Source organism: Myxocyprinus asiaticus, chromosome 28 (genome assembly GCF_019703515.2).
Source record: "Myxocyprinus asiaticus isolate MX2 ecotype Aquarium Trade chromosome 28, UBuf_Myxa_2, whole genome shotgun sequence".
NCBI lineage: Eukaryota > Metazoa > Chordata > Actinopteri > Cypriniformes > Catostomidae > Myxocyprinus > Myxocyprinus asiaticus.
In genome coordinates this window covers 45,961,511-45,974,522 of record NC_059371.1, presented here as the reverse complement: position 1 = coordinate 45,974,522, position 13,012 = coordinate 45,961,511, and the positions used below count along the sequence as shown (strand labels likewise).

Below are 13,012 nucleotides of genomic sequence, written 5' to 3'. Positions count from 1 at the left end.
GTTTAGAGGAACAGCACAAAAGATCCACAAAGCAAACACTAATAATTCTCACCAGTGAGTTGACTGCAGTGTTGATCTGTAGTTTAATGAGCAGCAGACCTCAACTGAACATCTGACATGAGTTTTATGATTGTGTGTCATCAACAATATGATTGAGGAAGAATATTCCTGTGCTGCAGGAGAATGTGAGATGCTGGAATTGATGTGTAATAGAATTATAAATGATAGTGTGTTTTAATATGATGTGTGTGTGTGTGTGTGTGTGTTTGTCAGGTGGCTGTGAGCCCATCTCTCTGGAGATCTGTATGAATCTGCCCTACAACTTCACCAGGTTTCCAAACTATCTGGGTCACCACTCACAGAAGGAAACGTCCGTGAGCTGGGAGTCTTCACTCTTTCCTGCTCTCGTTCAGACCAACTGCTACAAATATCTCATGTTCTTTGCGTGCACAGTGTTGGTGCCGATGTGTGACCCTATAACACAGCAGAGAGTGCCGCCCTGCAGGTCAGTGTGTGTGTGTGTGTGTGTGTGTGTGTGTGTACTGGCCGTTATTTGTGTTTGTGTATTTTATAGGGGTGTAACGGTGTATTGTGCCACGATACACCGTGGTTCAAAAATGTTACAATACGCATTGTGGAGATTGGATGGTTTGTTTGTCTTATTTCACCCTTTTCTCCCCAATTTGGAATACCCAATTCCCAACGCACTCTAAGTCCTCGTGGTGGCATAGTGACTCGCCTCAATCCGGGTAGCGGAGGACGAATCTCCGCTGCCTCCGCGTCTGAGACCGTCAATCCGCACATCTTATCACTTGACTTGTTGAGCATGTTATCGCGTAGACGTAGCGCGTGTGGAGGCTTCACGCTATTCTCCGCTGCATCCACACACAACTCACCACGCGCCCCACCGAGAGCGAGAACCACATTATAGCGACCACGAGGAGGTTACCCCATGTGACTCTACCCTCCCTAGCAACCGGGCCAATTTGGTTGCTTAGGAGACCTGGCTGGAGTCACTCAGCACACCCTGGATTCAAACTCGAGACTCCAGGGGTGGTAGTGTTTGTTTGTTTTTAAATAATTTTACAAGCATCTTTATCAAATATGTGCAACGTCCTACACCTACGTAACGCAGGCATACACGTGGAAATCGCTTCAATACACAAAAGGAGCTCTAAAATGCAATTACTGGCTGAATCTGCGAGAACTGAAAGTGAAACCATGTGAGCGAATGTGAGCGAGAGGGAAGTGCCTTTTTTAGCCGGGACGGATCTGGGGGCATATTACAGAGAACTTCCTATCTTGATTTAGGATCATATTAGGATGCTTCTCCAAGTGATCTGCTCTGACTGCGCAAGAGAAAATGAACGTTTACGGAGGTTTAATGATAGTGCCATATTAATCTATGATAGATAATGCTGAATATGTATAATAATGCTTTGCTATGTCAAATATCATGTCTGATTTGATCAGTACATTTCAGTAGAGTTTTAAGTAGGGACATAATTCAACTGGATAAGCATGCACTTCCATTAAATATATATTTCTGAAAATAGTATTTAGATGTAATCAGAGACAGTATTATTTTAGAAAAATACAGCTTTAATTTAAAATATATTAAATGTATGTAATCAGAGACAGTGTGCAACAGAGACAATCTAACATTATGCCATATTTTCAGCAAAGCTAATTATTAGCTAATATTTCCATTTGGTGTCATCATTGCCGTGTTCTAGGATGATTTTTAATCCCAGTACATCTCTGATGGATCATATAGCACTTTTAATAACACTGCTACATCTTACATGCTTTGCATATGTCTTTAAATATAATACAAGTAATAATAATAAAACTTTCAATCTTATCTTTTCTTGAATAAGCCTTAGTTTAAAGAATCGTAAACTGAACCAAACCGAATCGTGAGATGAGTGAACTGTTACACCCCTGTAATTTATGTTTGATAAAATGCTTCAGCACTGGCAATCACTTGTTTGTTTGACAGTGCAAAGAGAGAACATTGAGATTTTGTGGCCAAAGTAGAAAAAACATTGTAACAAAAGTAAAATCAAGTCATCATTTTTATTTGTATAGTTTTTAATTTGTGCTTTTCCCAATACACATTGTCCTAAAGCAGCTGTATAGAAAATCAGCTGTAATGTCTTAAAAACATGAATAACCAACACTCTTGGAAACATACAAAAAAATCTTTCTATAGCTTGGTATTATTTAAAATTTCACAACTTAGTCCAACATGTTTGCTTGTTTATTGGGTGCTACTAGTTACAAATCAAAAAGGAAATGGAAAATGCACACAGCAGTCACGCTCAGGTCTCAAGAGGTTAACACTAACTGTAAATGGGGCTGAAAGGACAAACTAAATCAACTGCATACAGTAATAATTGTGTGTGTTTGTGTGTGTTTGTCAGGTCTCTCTGTCATAGTTCAAAGGAGCGCTGTGAGTCAGTGCTAGGGATCGTGGGATTGCAGTGGCCTGAGGACACAGACTGTGCTCAGTTTCCAGAGGAAGGTCAAAAAAACACTTCCTGTCTGCTTCCTGACCCCGATGTGAATGGTCAGTTCATATATAAACCAAAGTTTCATTTGTTTAGACTGAACAAATGTAATCTCTTACTGAATTATAACAAAATTAATACATCAATGTAATATACTCAAGAGCGCCAAACTATATAAAAGTCATGCTGGATGCAATATAAAGACTTCAACACATTTGACTGTGTGTATTCTGAGTTTTTGAGAGGTTAGATGATTGTGTTTGTGTCAGAATGTTCTCCCAGTCACTTCAAGTGTCGTTCAGGGAGGTGTGTGCTCTCATCCAAACGCTGTGACGGACACACAGACTGTGATGACGATAGTGATGAAGAAACATGCGGTCAGTGAAAACACACACACATACATTTACAAAGCATGTGATCAAAACAGACCGACACACTCACATATTCAAAGTGAGAGAACAGTACTACCCTTCCTGTTGCAGAACACTACTTCAGGTGTGTTTGGGGACAAAATATTCATTATATACCTATATAATTTTTATAGTTATTTTTAATGTAATTATTATTAATATTCTAAAAATGCAAAAAGTTTTCTTTTAGGGGGGTTAGTCTGTAGTAATTACATTTAGCTTTATGTAAAACAATTAAACTCTGTTCACTTTCTAACATTCGTTCAGTATCTCACTATGGGGAATCATCTCAGGCGTGTTCAATCCTGGAAGCACCAATGACACAACATCTGTCAGCTGACAGACCAATCACAGCAATCCCGAGTGTTGCCTGCATTGTTCCCGGTTCATACTTCGAGTGTTGGAAATAAAGGGTGTGAGTCCCCAGTGGAGATAGACTCCAGCTCATGCTCCTTCCCAGCTGGGCAACGCGATGGACGAGTCCCCCTCTTCTGTCCAGGGAGTGCTGGACCTTACTGAAATGTGCAGACGGCCAGCGGCCAAACTCTCCATTGACTGGCCATCACAGCAGGTGGGATAGGGTATGAAAAGAGATCTGTATGACGGTAAACATCTGCCATCTCGTGCTGCCTTGTTCAAACAATTGATCCCAGCGTGTATCGCAGAGGTGCGCTGTTTTTGGGACAAGCTGTTTTCTCATAGAGTGCCTGTTAAAGGTTTCCCTAGGCTGGATGTGCACAAGATGGAGGATCTGGGGATGTCCAGCCCCACTCCGATTGAGACATCGGTGGCGATTCACCTCCACCCTGATTATCGGGTGGCTTTTTGTCCACTCCCCCTTCATTGCCAGGACGGATGGAGAGATTGTCGGCCTCCATTTATCAGAAGATCTACCAATCTTCAGCCTTAACTGTAAGGGCTCTTAATGCCACCTTGTTCCTCACAGCGTATCAGGATGAGCTGACGGAGGAGATGGGGCGGCATATTAACGATGGGGTGCCGGACGCAGCTTTGTGGGAAGAGATCTGCGTCATTACAAATCTCAACCTACGCACATCTAGAGGAGCTGTCTAGAGCTGTGGCCACACCATGGTGTCTAGCCGTCTTGGGCAAAGGGGCTCTTTGGCTGGGGCTCTGTGAGCTTGTCTGAGAGGGAGAAGACAAACTTCCTGGACACCCCAGTGGAACCGAAAGCCCTTTTTGGGGCTACGGTATCTACAATGTGGCAGCAGTGCAGTTTGAGAAAAAAGATGGGGAGACTCTCATTGCCCTCTGTTCATCTCTGCCAAGAGATGGTGCTCCTATAGGTGCATCCGTGGCCAAACGCGCTACTTTACACATTTCCCCCACTGAGTTTAATCATTCCAACTCTAAGAAGAGTAAGAGAATACAGTCACTTAGCCATACTGATCGCCCTAAACTGGCCGGGGAAAATGTGGCTGGCAAAGATAATACAACTCTTGTGCGGCCAGCCTGGCCCCTCACGCTATGCAGGGATATGCTGTCACAAGCACTGGGGGAAAGATTTCATTTTTTAATACAATTCAAAGCGCGAGGGCTGCCTCAACGTGCTCCGTGTACGATCGAAAATGGAGTGTGATTGAGCAAAGGTGTGCACACAGACACATTGTTCCATTTTTATGTTTGGTGGCAGATGTTTTGTGTTTTCTTCAGGAACATTTGGATGAAGGCAGAGCCTTTTCTACCATTTGTACCATTTTATCTTGCTGCCATATCGGCTTGTCATGTGGGAATTGGCTCTAATGCAATGGGTCAACACCCGCTTGTTTTCAGGTTTATGAGGGGCACTCGGCTTTTAAATAGGGTGTTAAAACCATTGGTTCCATAATGGGATCTGTCCTTGGTCCTGAACGCGTTTTCTCTGCCTCCCTTTGAGCCTGTGGAAACTATAGAATTAAAGCTCCTATTGCTAAAGGCAGCTTTCTATTGGCTCTGACGACTGCGAAGCAGGTTAGTGAACTCCATGCTCTGTTGGTTCATCACTGTTGTATGTGCCTTGCTGTGGATTTGTCGAGAGTGACTCTTAAGATGAGTGACTCTTTGTGCCTAAGGTGAGCAACTCCGCACATAGCTGTTGGACTTGCTGGCTTTTCACTTGCCACCTTTTATCTCATCGGAGAACAAGCGGCTTCACTGTTTGTGTCCAGTTTGTACTCTACGTTTGTACGTGGAAAGAACAAAGACATTAAGGAGGAGTAATCAGTTTTTCATTTCGTGGGCTGATTCTTGTAAAGGCAGACCCATATTATGACAGCGCCTGTCTCATTGGGTAGTGGAGGCTACTATATTAAGTTATAATAGTCTGGGGTTGTGACCTCCGAAGGGTTTGAGAACTCATTCTACCAGAGGCATAGCCACCTTGTGTGCGCAGTTTAGGGGTGTTTCAGTCCAGGACATTTGTGCGGCAGTAAATTGGGTGTCACCTTACCCATTTGTCTGATTTTATGGACTGGATATTACAGAGCTGTCATTGGCTCATTCAGTCCTTGGTGTGGGAAGTCAGTCTGTCTGTGTATTAAAAAAACACAAAACAACAATAAGTGTGTTCTTTGTTTTCCCCTATCCATCCTTTGGGAATTTGATTGGGTTCTTGTACATCAGACGCTACAAGTAGTTTGACTGGTCTGCTTCGGACAGCATATCTGCAATACGGGAGTTGGCTATATCCCTTAGTGAGATACTGAACGAATGTCAGAAAGAGAACCTTAGGTTACTCATTTAACCCCGGTTCTCTGATAACAGCAGTGAGGTATCTCACCACACTTCCCTCCTAACAGTTGCATGGAGAAGAGATATGCGGAGAATGAAGGGACCTAGGGCAGTGTCTTATATAAGGGAGGTGGGGCTCCCTTATCAATGCTCTGATTGGTCTGTCAACTGACAGACGTGGTGTCATTGGTGCTTCCAGGATCGAACACGCCCAAGGCAATTCTCCTTAATAAGATACCTCACTCCGGTTATCAAAGAACTGGAGTTATGTGAGTAACCTAAAGTTATATGTACTCAATTAGTTAGCTAAGTAAACGTGTGTGTGTGTGTGTGTGTGTGTGTGTGTGTGTGTGTGTGTAGGCTGTGTGGAGCGAGGATTATGGGAATGTCCTGGAGACAAAACCTGCATCAATCACAACATGATCTGTGATGGATTCCCAGACTGCAGCCTGATGGAGGACGAGCACAACTGCTGTGAGTGAACCAGACAAATGTGAATGTGTAAATGTTGCTGTAGTAATGCTTGTGGTAAAGTTGATGTTAATCATCTTATATTTGATACCTGATGTGCCTTTGTCTCATTGATGGTGTCAGATGAAGAATTATAATGTGTTTCAGCAGTGTGTAATAATCAGTGTGTGTTTGTGTGTTTCAGCGGTGTGCAGCAGTCATGAGCTGGAGTGTAATAATCATGAGTGTGTTCATCGGTCGCTGTGGTGTGATGGCAGGAAGCATTGCCCTGACAGCTCTGACGAATGGAACTGTGGTTAGACACTCTATCAATTAATCCTCCCTTTATCTCTCTAAATCTTTACATTAACACTGATGTTGAAATCACATTAATGACATAAAGTTGTGATGAAACGCCATGTGCTGCTCCAACAGAAGACAAATCAAAGCTCACAACAACTGCCAACAGACTGATGTGTGTGTAAGTGTGTTTGAATGAAGCTGTACAATCAGCACACAAACGTTCTGTGGACAGAAGGGGGCGCTGATCATATCAGTCAGGTCGCAGTCTATCGTTCAACAAAGAACAGCTATTAGATCATGAAAAGACCAAGTGTAAATGCCCTACAATACACAACGTGCACACACATGCGCGGGGCAGTCACTTGGAATCAAATAATAAATCATATCTTTTCAATTCGCTGCCCAGCATTAGTATAATCATGGAAGTGAACTCTGTTTTATTTGCATATAGTGCGGGAATTGAAGATCGGATTTATATCCGTTTGGCGGATTGATGTGGCTAAGTGTAAATGGAATCTGCTTATGCAATCGGATAGCAATTAGATTGCTGAATGTTCTGAAATGTTCTGGACTGAGGTCTGGAGGAGCTGTGCTGTCATGGTCAGGAAGGCTTCAAAGGAGCTTAAACATCCAAAAACCCAAAGGTTTCAGCTTTAAACTCCAGCAGAGGTGACTAATGAAGCAAAGGTTATTCCAGTGGGATTTTTCTACATGTTGCTTTGCATGAAAAATCATCTGCTGAATGGAGTACACACTGAATCATCTACAATGGCATCAAATGTTTGAACACACCTGGAAGTCCTGAATGTGAGAAGACATCAGACAGAGTCTACAAGATGGGTGAATGAAAAAATAAATAAATAAATATCTCGTAATGACATGAGAAAGAGTTGAAGAACTGGAGGACATGATGCTCTCGGGTCAGTGTGTGCCAGAGGAACAGTCCAGATGTTTGGACGGATGTTTCCTGATTTCAATAGAGAACTGGCAGCAGAGAAGTCCACAATGTTGTTTTCAGCACTTCATAGTTTATGTGCGTGCGTGAGTGAGTGCGTGCGTGAGTGCGTGCGTGAGTGCGTGAGTGCGTGCGTGAGTGCGTGCGTGAGTGAGTGAGTGCGTGAGTGCGTGAGTGCGTGGGTGAGTGCGTGAGTGCGTGAGTGCGTGCGTGCGTGCGTGCGTGCGTGCGTGCGTGCGTGCGTGCGTGCGTGAGTGAGTGAGTGATGCGTGAGTGAGTGAGTGAGTGCGTGAGTGAGTGCGTGCGTGCGTGAGTGCGTGCGTGCGTGCGTGAGTGCGTGAGTGCGTGCGTGCGTGCGTGCGTGCGTGCGTGAGTGAGTGAGGACTTTTTTTTAGGTTATAAACTGGTAATTACAAGGGTATTATGCTATAAATGTGGTTTATGAGGACATTTCTAGTGTCCCCATAATTTAAATCACTTATAAAACATACTAAACGATGTTTTATTGAAAATGTAAAAATGCAGAAAGTTTTTTGTGTTAGGTTTAGGGGTAGGGTTAGGGTTAGGGGATAGAATCTATAGTTTGTACAGAATAAAAATCATTATGTCTATGGAGAGTCCTCATAATGATAACTGCACCAACATATGTGTGTGTGTGTGTGTGTGTGTGTGTGTGTGTGTGTGTGTGTGTGTGTGTCTGTGTGTGTGAGTGTGTGTGTGTGTGAGTGTGTGTGAGTGTGTGTGTGTAAGTGAATGTGTGAGTGTGTGTTTGTGTGTGTGTGTGTGTGTATGTATTTGTATAAATCTTAAGCAGCTTTGAAACACAAACAGATGGTGCTTTGATATATGGAGGATGTATTAAGGAGTCAGGAGATGAATGTGTATGTGTTTGTGTGTCTCCAGTGTCTCTGTCTGAAGGGGGTTTGCTGGTGGTGTATAAATCCGGGATGGAGTATCAGGTGTGTGCGGATGGATGGAGCTCAAACCACAGCAGCATCACATGCACACAGATGGGTTTAGGGTAAGGTCAGTACACACACACACACTAAACACACACTTAACTAGTGGTTTCAGAAAGAATAAATCGATCATGATATCTATAGGGGACACCGGGTGCAATCATTACAGTAAAATTCACATGATAAATTGGATTGTGATTCTGGAGGTTGATTGGTCAATTGCTCAATGAAGTCTACGGTCGGCTAATGAGCGGCGCCTTGTTGTACCAACACAGAGGCACCAAATCACTTTCTCAGACTTTCGGTTTCACTGTACCTCGTATTTGGAACGACCTTCCCAACACCATTCATGAAGCAGACTTCAACTCTGTTTTCAAAAAACGGCTAAAAACACATCTTTTCCATGAGCACTTGATCATACACTCATAAAATACTGTGTATGTATATATATATATATATATATATATATATTATTGTTGCACTCTAATGTCTGTCTGATGCAATTTAAACTTTATAATGCAGCACTTTTCGTACTACTGTCTCCTTAAGATGAATTACTTGTGTTATTCCTCTTTGTAAGTCGCTTTGGATAAAAGCGTCTGTCGAATGAGTAAATGTAAATGCAATACAGTGCTCCAGCTGTATCAGTTATTATGATGTGAGAGCTGCTGTGTATATCACTGCACAGAAAACAACTATTATTATTCTGTATAGTCAAGAGAACGGTCTCCTCCAGCTGAATCTGATTCCTCTCAAGGTTTTTCTTCTCCACTGACATCTTATGGAGTTTTTGGTTCTTGTCACAGTCACCGTTGTCTTGCTCACTGCTTAAAGATAAAAACATTAAGGCATTAAGTTGTTCACGGAAGACTTTAAGACATTATAGATATTACAACCTGGAGTGTGTATTGCTTAAATGACATTATACCATGGTCTATTTAATTCATTTCAAATAAATGTTCGATGAAGTAGTATTGGAAGAGAGAAGCTCCGTCAAGATAATCTACTAACATAGACATATGAGCCCTCAAAAACTTATAAAACGGGATGCAAACTTGACTTAAGTCACCTAACAACAGAACTTCTGATATGAGGCAAAATTATCGTAAGGGAAAAGCGAAACAAATTCAGAACACTATAACTCCCTTCACAGTCGGCAGCCCAAAGATGGCGGATAGCGCAACGGAGACCACACCGGAGAATATACTTTCTCTGCAAATGTTAAGAGAGGAACTGCAGTCATCCAGAGAAGTGGTGCTGGTTCAGATCAAAGCTGAGATTGCGACATCGTTTAAAGAAATTAAGGCAAACCTCTCTATGCAAAGAAACAAATGTGGACATACGTGTTATGCATGACGAGTTAGCCGGCTCCGCACAGTGCAGGCAGAAGCAGCCAGTAACTATGAGGAAATGGGTAACACACTCAGCTAAATGATGGATAGGGTAACAGCGCTGGAACAATCACTAAGGAATGTAAGAAACTACAGGAAAAATGCCTGGATCTAGAAAACAGAAGCAGGAGACAAAACCTTCAAATAGTGGGCATTAAAGAAGGAGCCGAAGGAGGGGACATGATCAGATTGCTGGGTGCTGCTGATTTCAATTCCCCGTTGATGATAGACAGAGCGCATCACACACAAGCCCTGAGGCCGACTAAAGAGGAGAGGCCCCGAGCCATACTCGTTTGCCTACATTACTACACGGACAAACTAGATATTGGATCTAGGCAAGGCGAGAGGCAGACTCACGTACAAGGGAGCCCAGGTACACATTTTTCCAGACATGAGCACAATGATCAACAGATTGCATGCAGCTTTCAATCCGGTGAAAAGAAAACTTCAAGATGCCAACGTTGCCCACAGCCTGTTTTATCCAGCCAGACTCAGCATCACTGTGGACGGGATTAGACACTCCTTTGACTCTCCACGAGCTGCCGAAGATTTCTTCAATCAGAAGATTGCTAAAGAGGACTGACTTCCATGCAAATATCATTAATGGATACGGTTTGATACCAGCTCATAAACTTATGAATAACTTTATAAGAGGTTGATATCGGTTATTGGGTGAGACATTGCGCCATTACAAAGTCAGTGTGAAATGAACAGGCCTAAGTGACTACACCCTTAATAAGCTGGATTTATGATAAACAGATATGTGATATACGAAAGGGACTTCATATTTATATTTTTAATGGTAACAGTTAAATTCAGTAACAGACGGAGGTTCAGATGTGTCAAATAGATATACGTCAAAGAGGAGCGGAGAGAACCAAGATTAGTTTTTTTTTCTCTCCTTCTCAAGCTGTAGAAAACAGCAATGTGCCTTTGGGTAAGTTTGTTTTTCCCCTACTACTTGTTTGGGAAGTGGCGGGGGGTGGGGTGTTCAGAGTTCATACCGGGTTGAATGTTATTGTATGTAAATGTGTTTCTCAGTCTTTCTTTTTTTGGTGGATGCAGGGATATTCATTCATTTGCATTTTGTCCTTTCCCAACATAGACTGTAGGCAAAAATATGGTGGGATCCTTTAAGACAGGTGAAGAAAGTTTGGTGCAGTTTGTCACCTGGAATTGTAAAGGCCTGAACGGTGCAGTGAAAAGAGGTAATGTCCTGGCTCATCTTAAGAAGTTGGGGATAGATGTTGCCTTTTTGCAAGAAACGCATCTTAAAAATCAAACTCATGAACAACTGCAAAAAAATTGGGTCGGACACGTGTTTCATTCTAAATTTAATTGTAAGTCACGTGGAACGGCTATCATAATTAATACAAATATTTATTTTACTCCGTCTGATGTAATTTCGGATTCAGATGGGAGATATATTATAGTAACTGGAAAACTCTATAATAGCCCAGTAATGCTGGCAAACGTATATGCCCCAAACTGTGATGATGAGATGTTTATACGTTCAGTGTTAGCTGTCTTACCAACCTTCACAGCCACAACATAATTCTAGGTGGGGATTTTAATTTAGTGATGGATCCAACAGTAGACAGATCATCAAGCAGACAGCAGCCTTTAGTCTAAATCAGCCAAACTGATCCAGAACTTTAAAATCAGCGAATATAATAGACCTCTGAAGACATGTACACCCAACTCAACGTAAATACTATTTTTGTCTCTCAGCCACACAACTCCTATTCCAGGATTGATGACTTTTTCTTGGATTCTAAATTACTTTCAGCAGTAAAGTATATTGATTTTGAAGCCATTGATTTATCTGATCATGCCCCATTAAAACTGCAATTAATCTTCTCCAATACATATACATCTGGAACCTGGCGAATGGACAATAGTTTATTATCTAATGAAACAGATATTGATGTTATAAGATCCCAAATAGTCTTTTATATGCAAACTAACAAAACCCCAGAAGTTTCTATAAGTATGTAATGGGATGTGCTGAAGGCCTATATTCGGGGCCAAATTATTTCCCACTGTGCACATTTGACCAAAATACAAAAAGAGAAGAGACAAAGTTTAACTGACAGATTTCGGAGGTAGATCACCATCATGCAGTGTCTCCTACTCTTGAACTTCTTACGAAGAGCATAACGCTGCAGACTGAATTTAATCTTCTCTCCACAGCTGAGACTACTAAATTAATAAACCATTCCAGACACAAATATTATGAATACGTGGATAAAATAGGAACATATTTGGCTCATCAGATAAAAGTACCTGAGGCATCAAGATTAATAGCTGAAATTCGTACGGGTTCTGGCAGTATAACGAAAGACCAATTAGAAATTAATCAAGAATTTAAACAATTTTATGTTAAGCTGTATACAACAGAATCAACAAAACAAGTCAAGCTCTTCTTTGATAATTTGAATATGCCTTCTGTTAAAGAGCACCTATTACTAAATATTACCTTTCATGTAGTGTGTTATATAGCTGTTTGTGAATGTAAAAAAGTCTGCAAAGTTTCAAAAATCAAAGTGCAGGACAAATGGAGTTATTGACACCCAAAAGAAAGAACCGATTCTGAACACCTGAAACGAGTCATTAGTAATTCCAGACTTACTTCCTGTACTAACCTACATAATTTTGTAACAAAAAACCCGCCTCTGGTCTTTATTGGCTGCTCGTGAACAGCTTTGACCCGCCCTCAAACACTACACTAAGCGGTAGACCAAACACAACAGACTGGAACATCTGACCAATCAGAGCAGAGTATGCTCTCTGAAAGGAGGAGTTTAGAATGAATCCTTTAGAACGGATCATTGAACGAGTCGTTTTCGACACTGGGAAAAAAGGTAATGCTGCAGTTTAAATTATGAGCAAATTAAAGTGTTTTTTGACCTTGGATGCATGTAAATCTATTGTACGAGACCTTTAAAACAAAATTAGGCATGTTTAAAAGCCATAATAGGTGCTCTTTAATGAGGGAGATAAAAACTCTTTGGAGGAACCTGTTACTTTGGAAGAGATAAGTCTAGCTATATGTAGTTTACAATGTTCAAAGGCCCCTGGTCCAGACGGGTATACACCTGAGTTTTACAAAGTGTTTATTGCAGAAGTTGCCCATCTCCTTCTAGATGTTTTAAATGAATTATTGGATTGGGGCCTTCTTCCAACTACATTTTACCAAGTATCAGTTTCTCTAATACATAAAAAGGGAAGGACCCACTTGATCCAGCATCATATAGGCCAGTGAGTTTGCTAAACCTAGACACCAAAATTTTAGCTAAAA

The 13,012-nt window shown here is 41.6% G+C and overlaps 1 protein-coding gene across 3 annotated transcripts in view; it reads left to right on the top strand.

The window, feature by feature from the left end:
• The window catches only part of LOC127419550 (atrial natriuretic peptide-converting enzyme-like), an 84,243-nt gene that overhangs the window by 45,348 nt on the left and 25,883 nt on the right, over positions 1–13,012 (top strand). For 2 of the 3 annotated variants that reach the window (XM_051661048.1, XM_051661046.1), the window contains 6 exons: positions 274–505; positions 2,427–2,572; positions 2,783–2,890; positions 6,014–6,127; positions 6,309–6,419; positions 8,265–8,382. In XM_051661048.1, coding sequence (XP_051517008.1) covers positions 274–505; positions 2,427–2,572; positions 2,783–2,890; positions 6,014–6,127; positions 6,309–6,419; positions 8,265–8,382 — 829 coding nt within the window. The remainder of the gene's footprint in view (positions 1–273; positions 506–2,426; positions 2,573–2,782; positions 2,891–6,013; positions 6,128–6,308; positions 6,420–8,264; positions 8,383–13,012) is intronic. The other variant, XM_051661047.1, reaches the window with a different exon arrangement.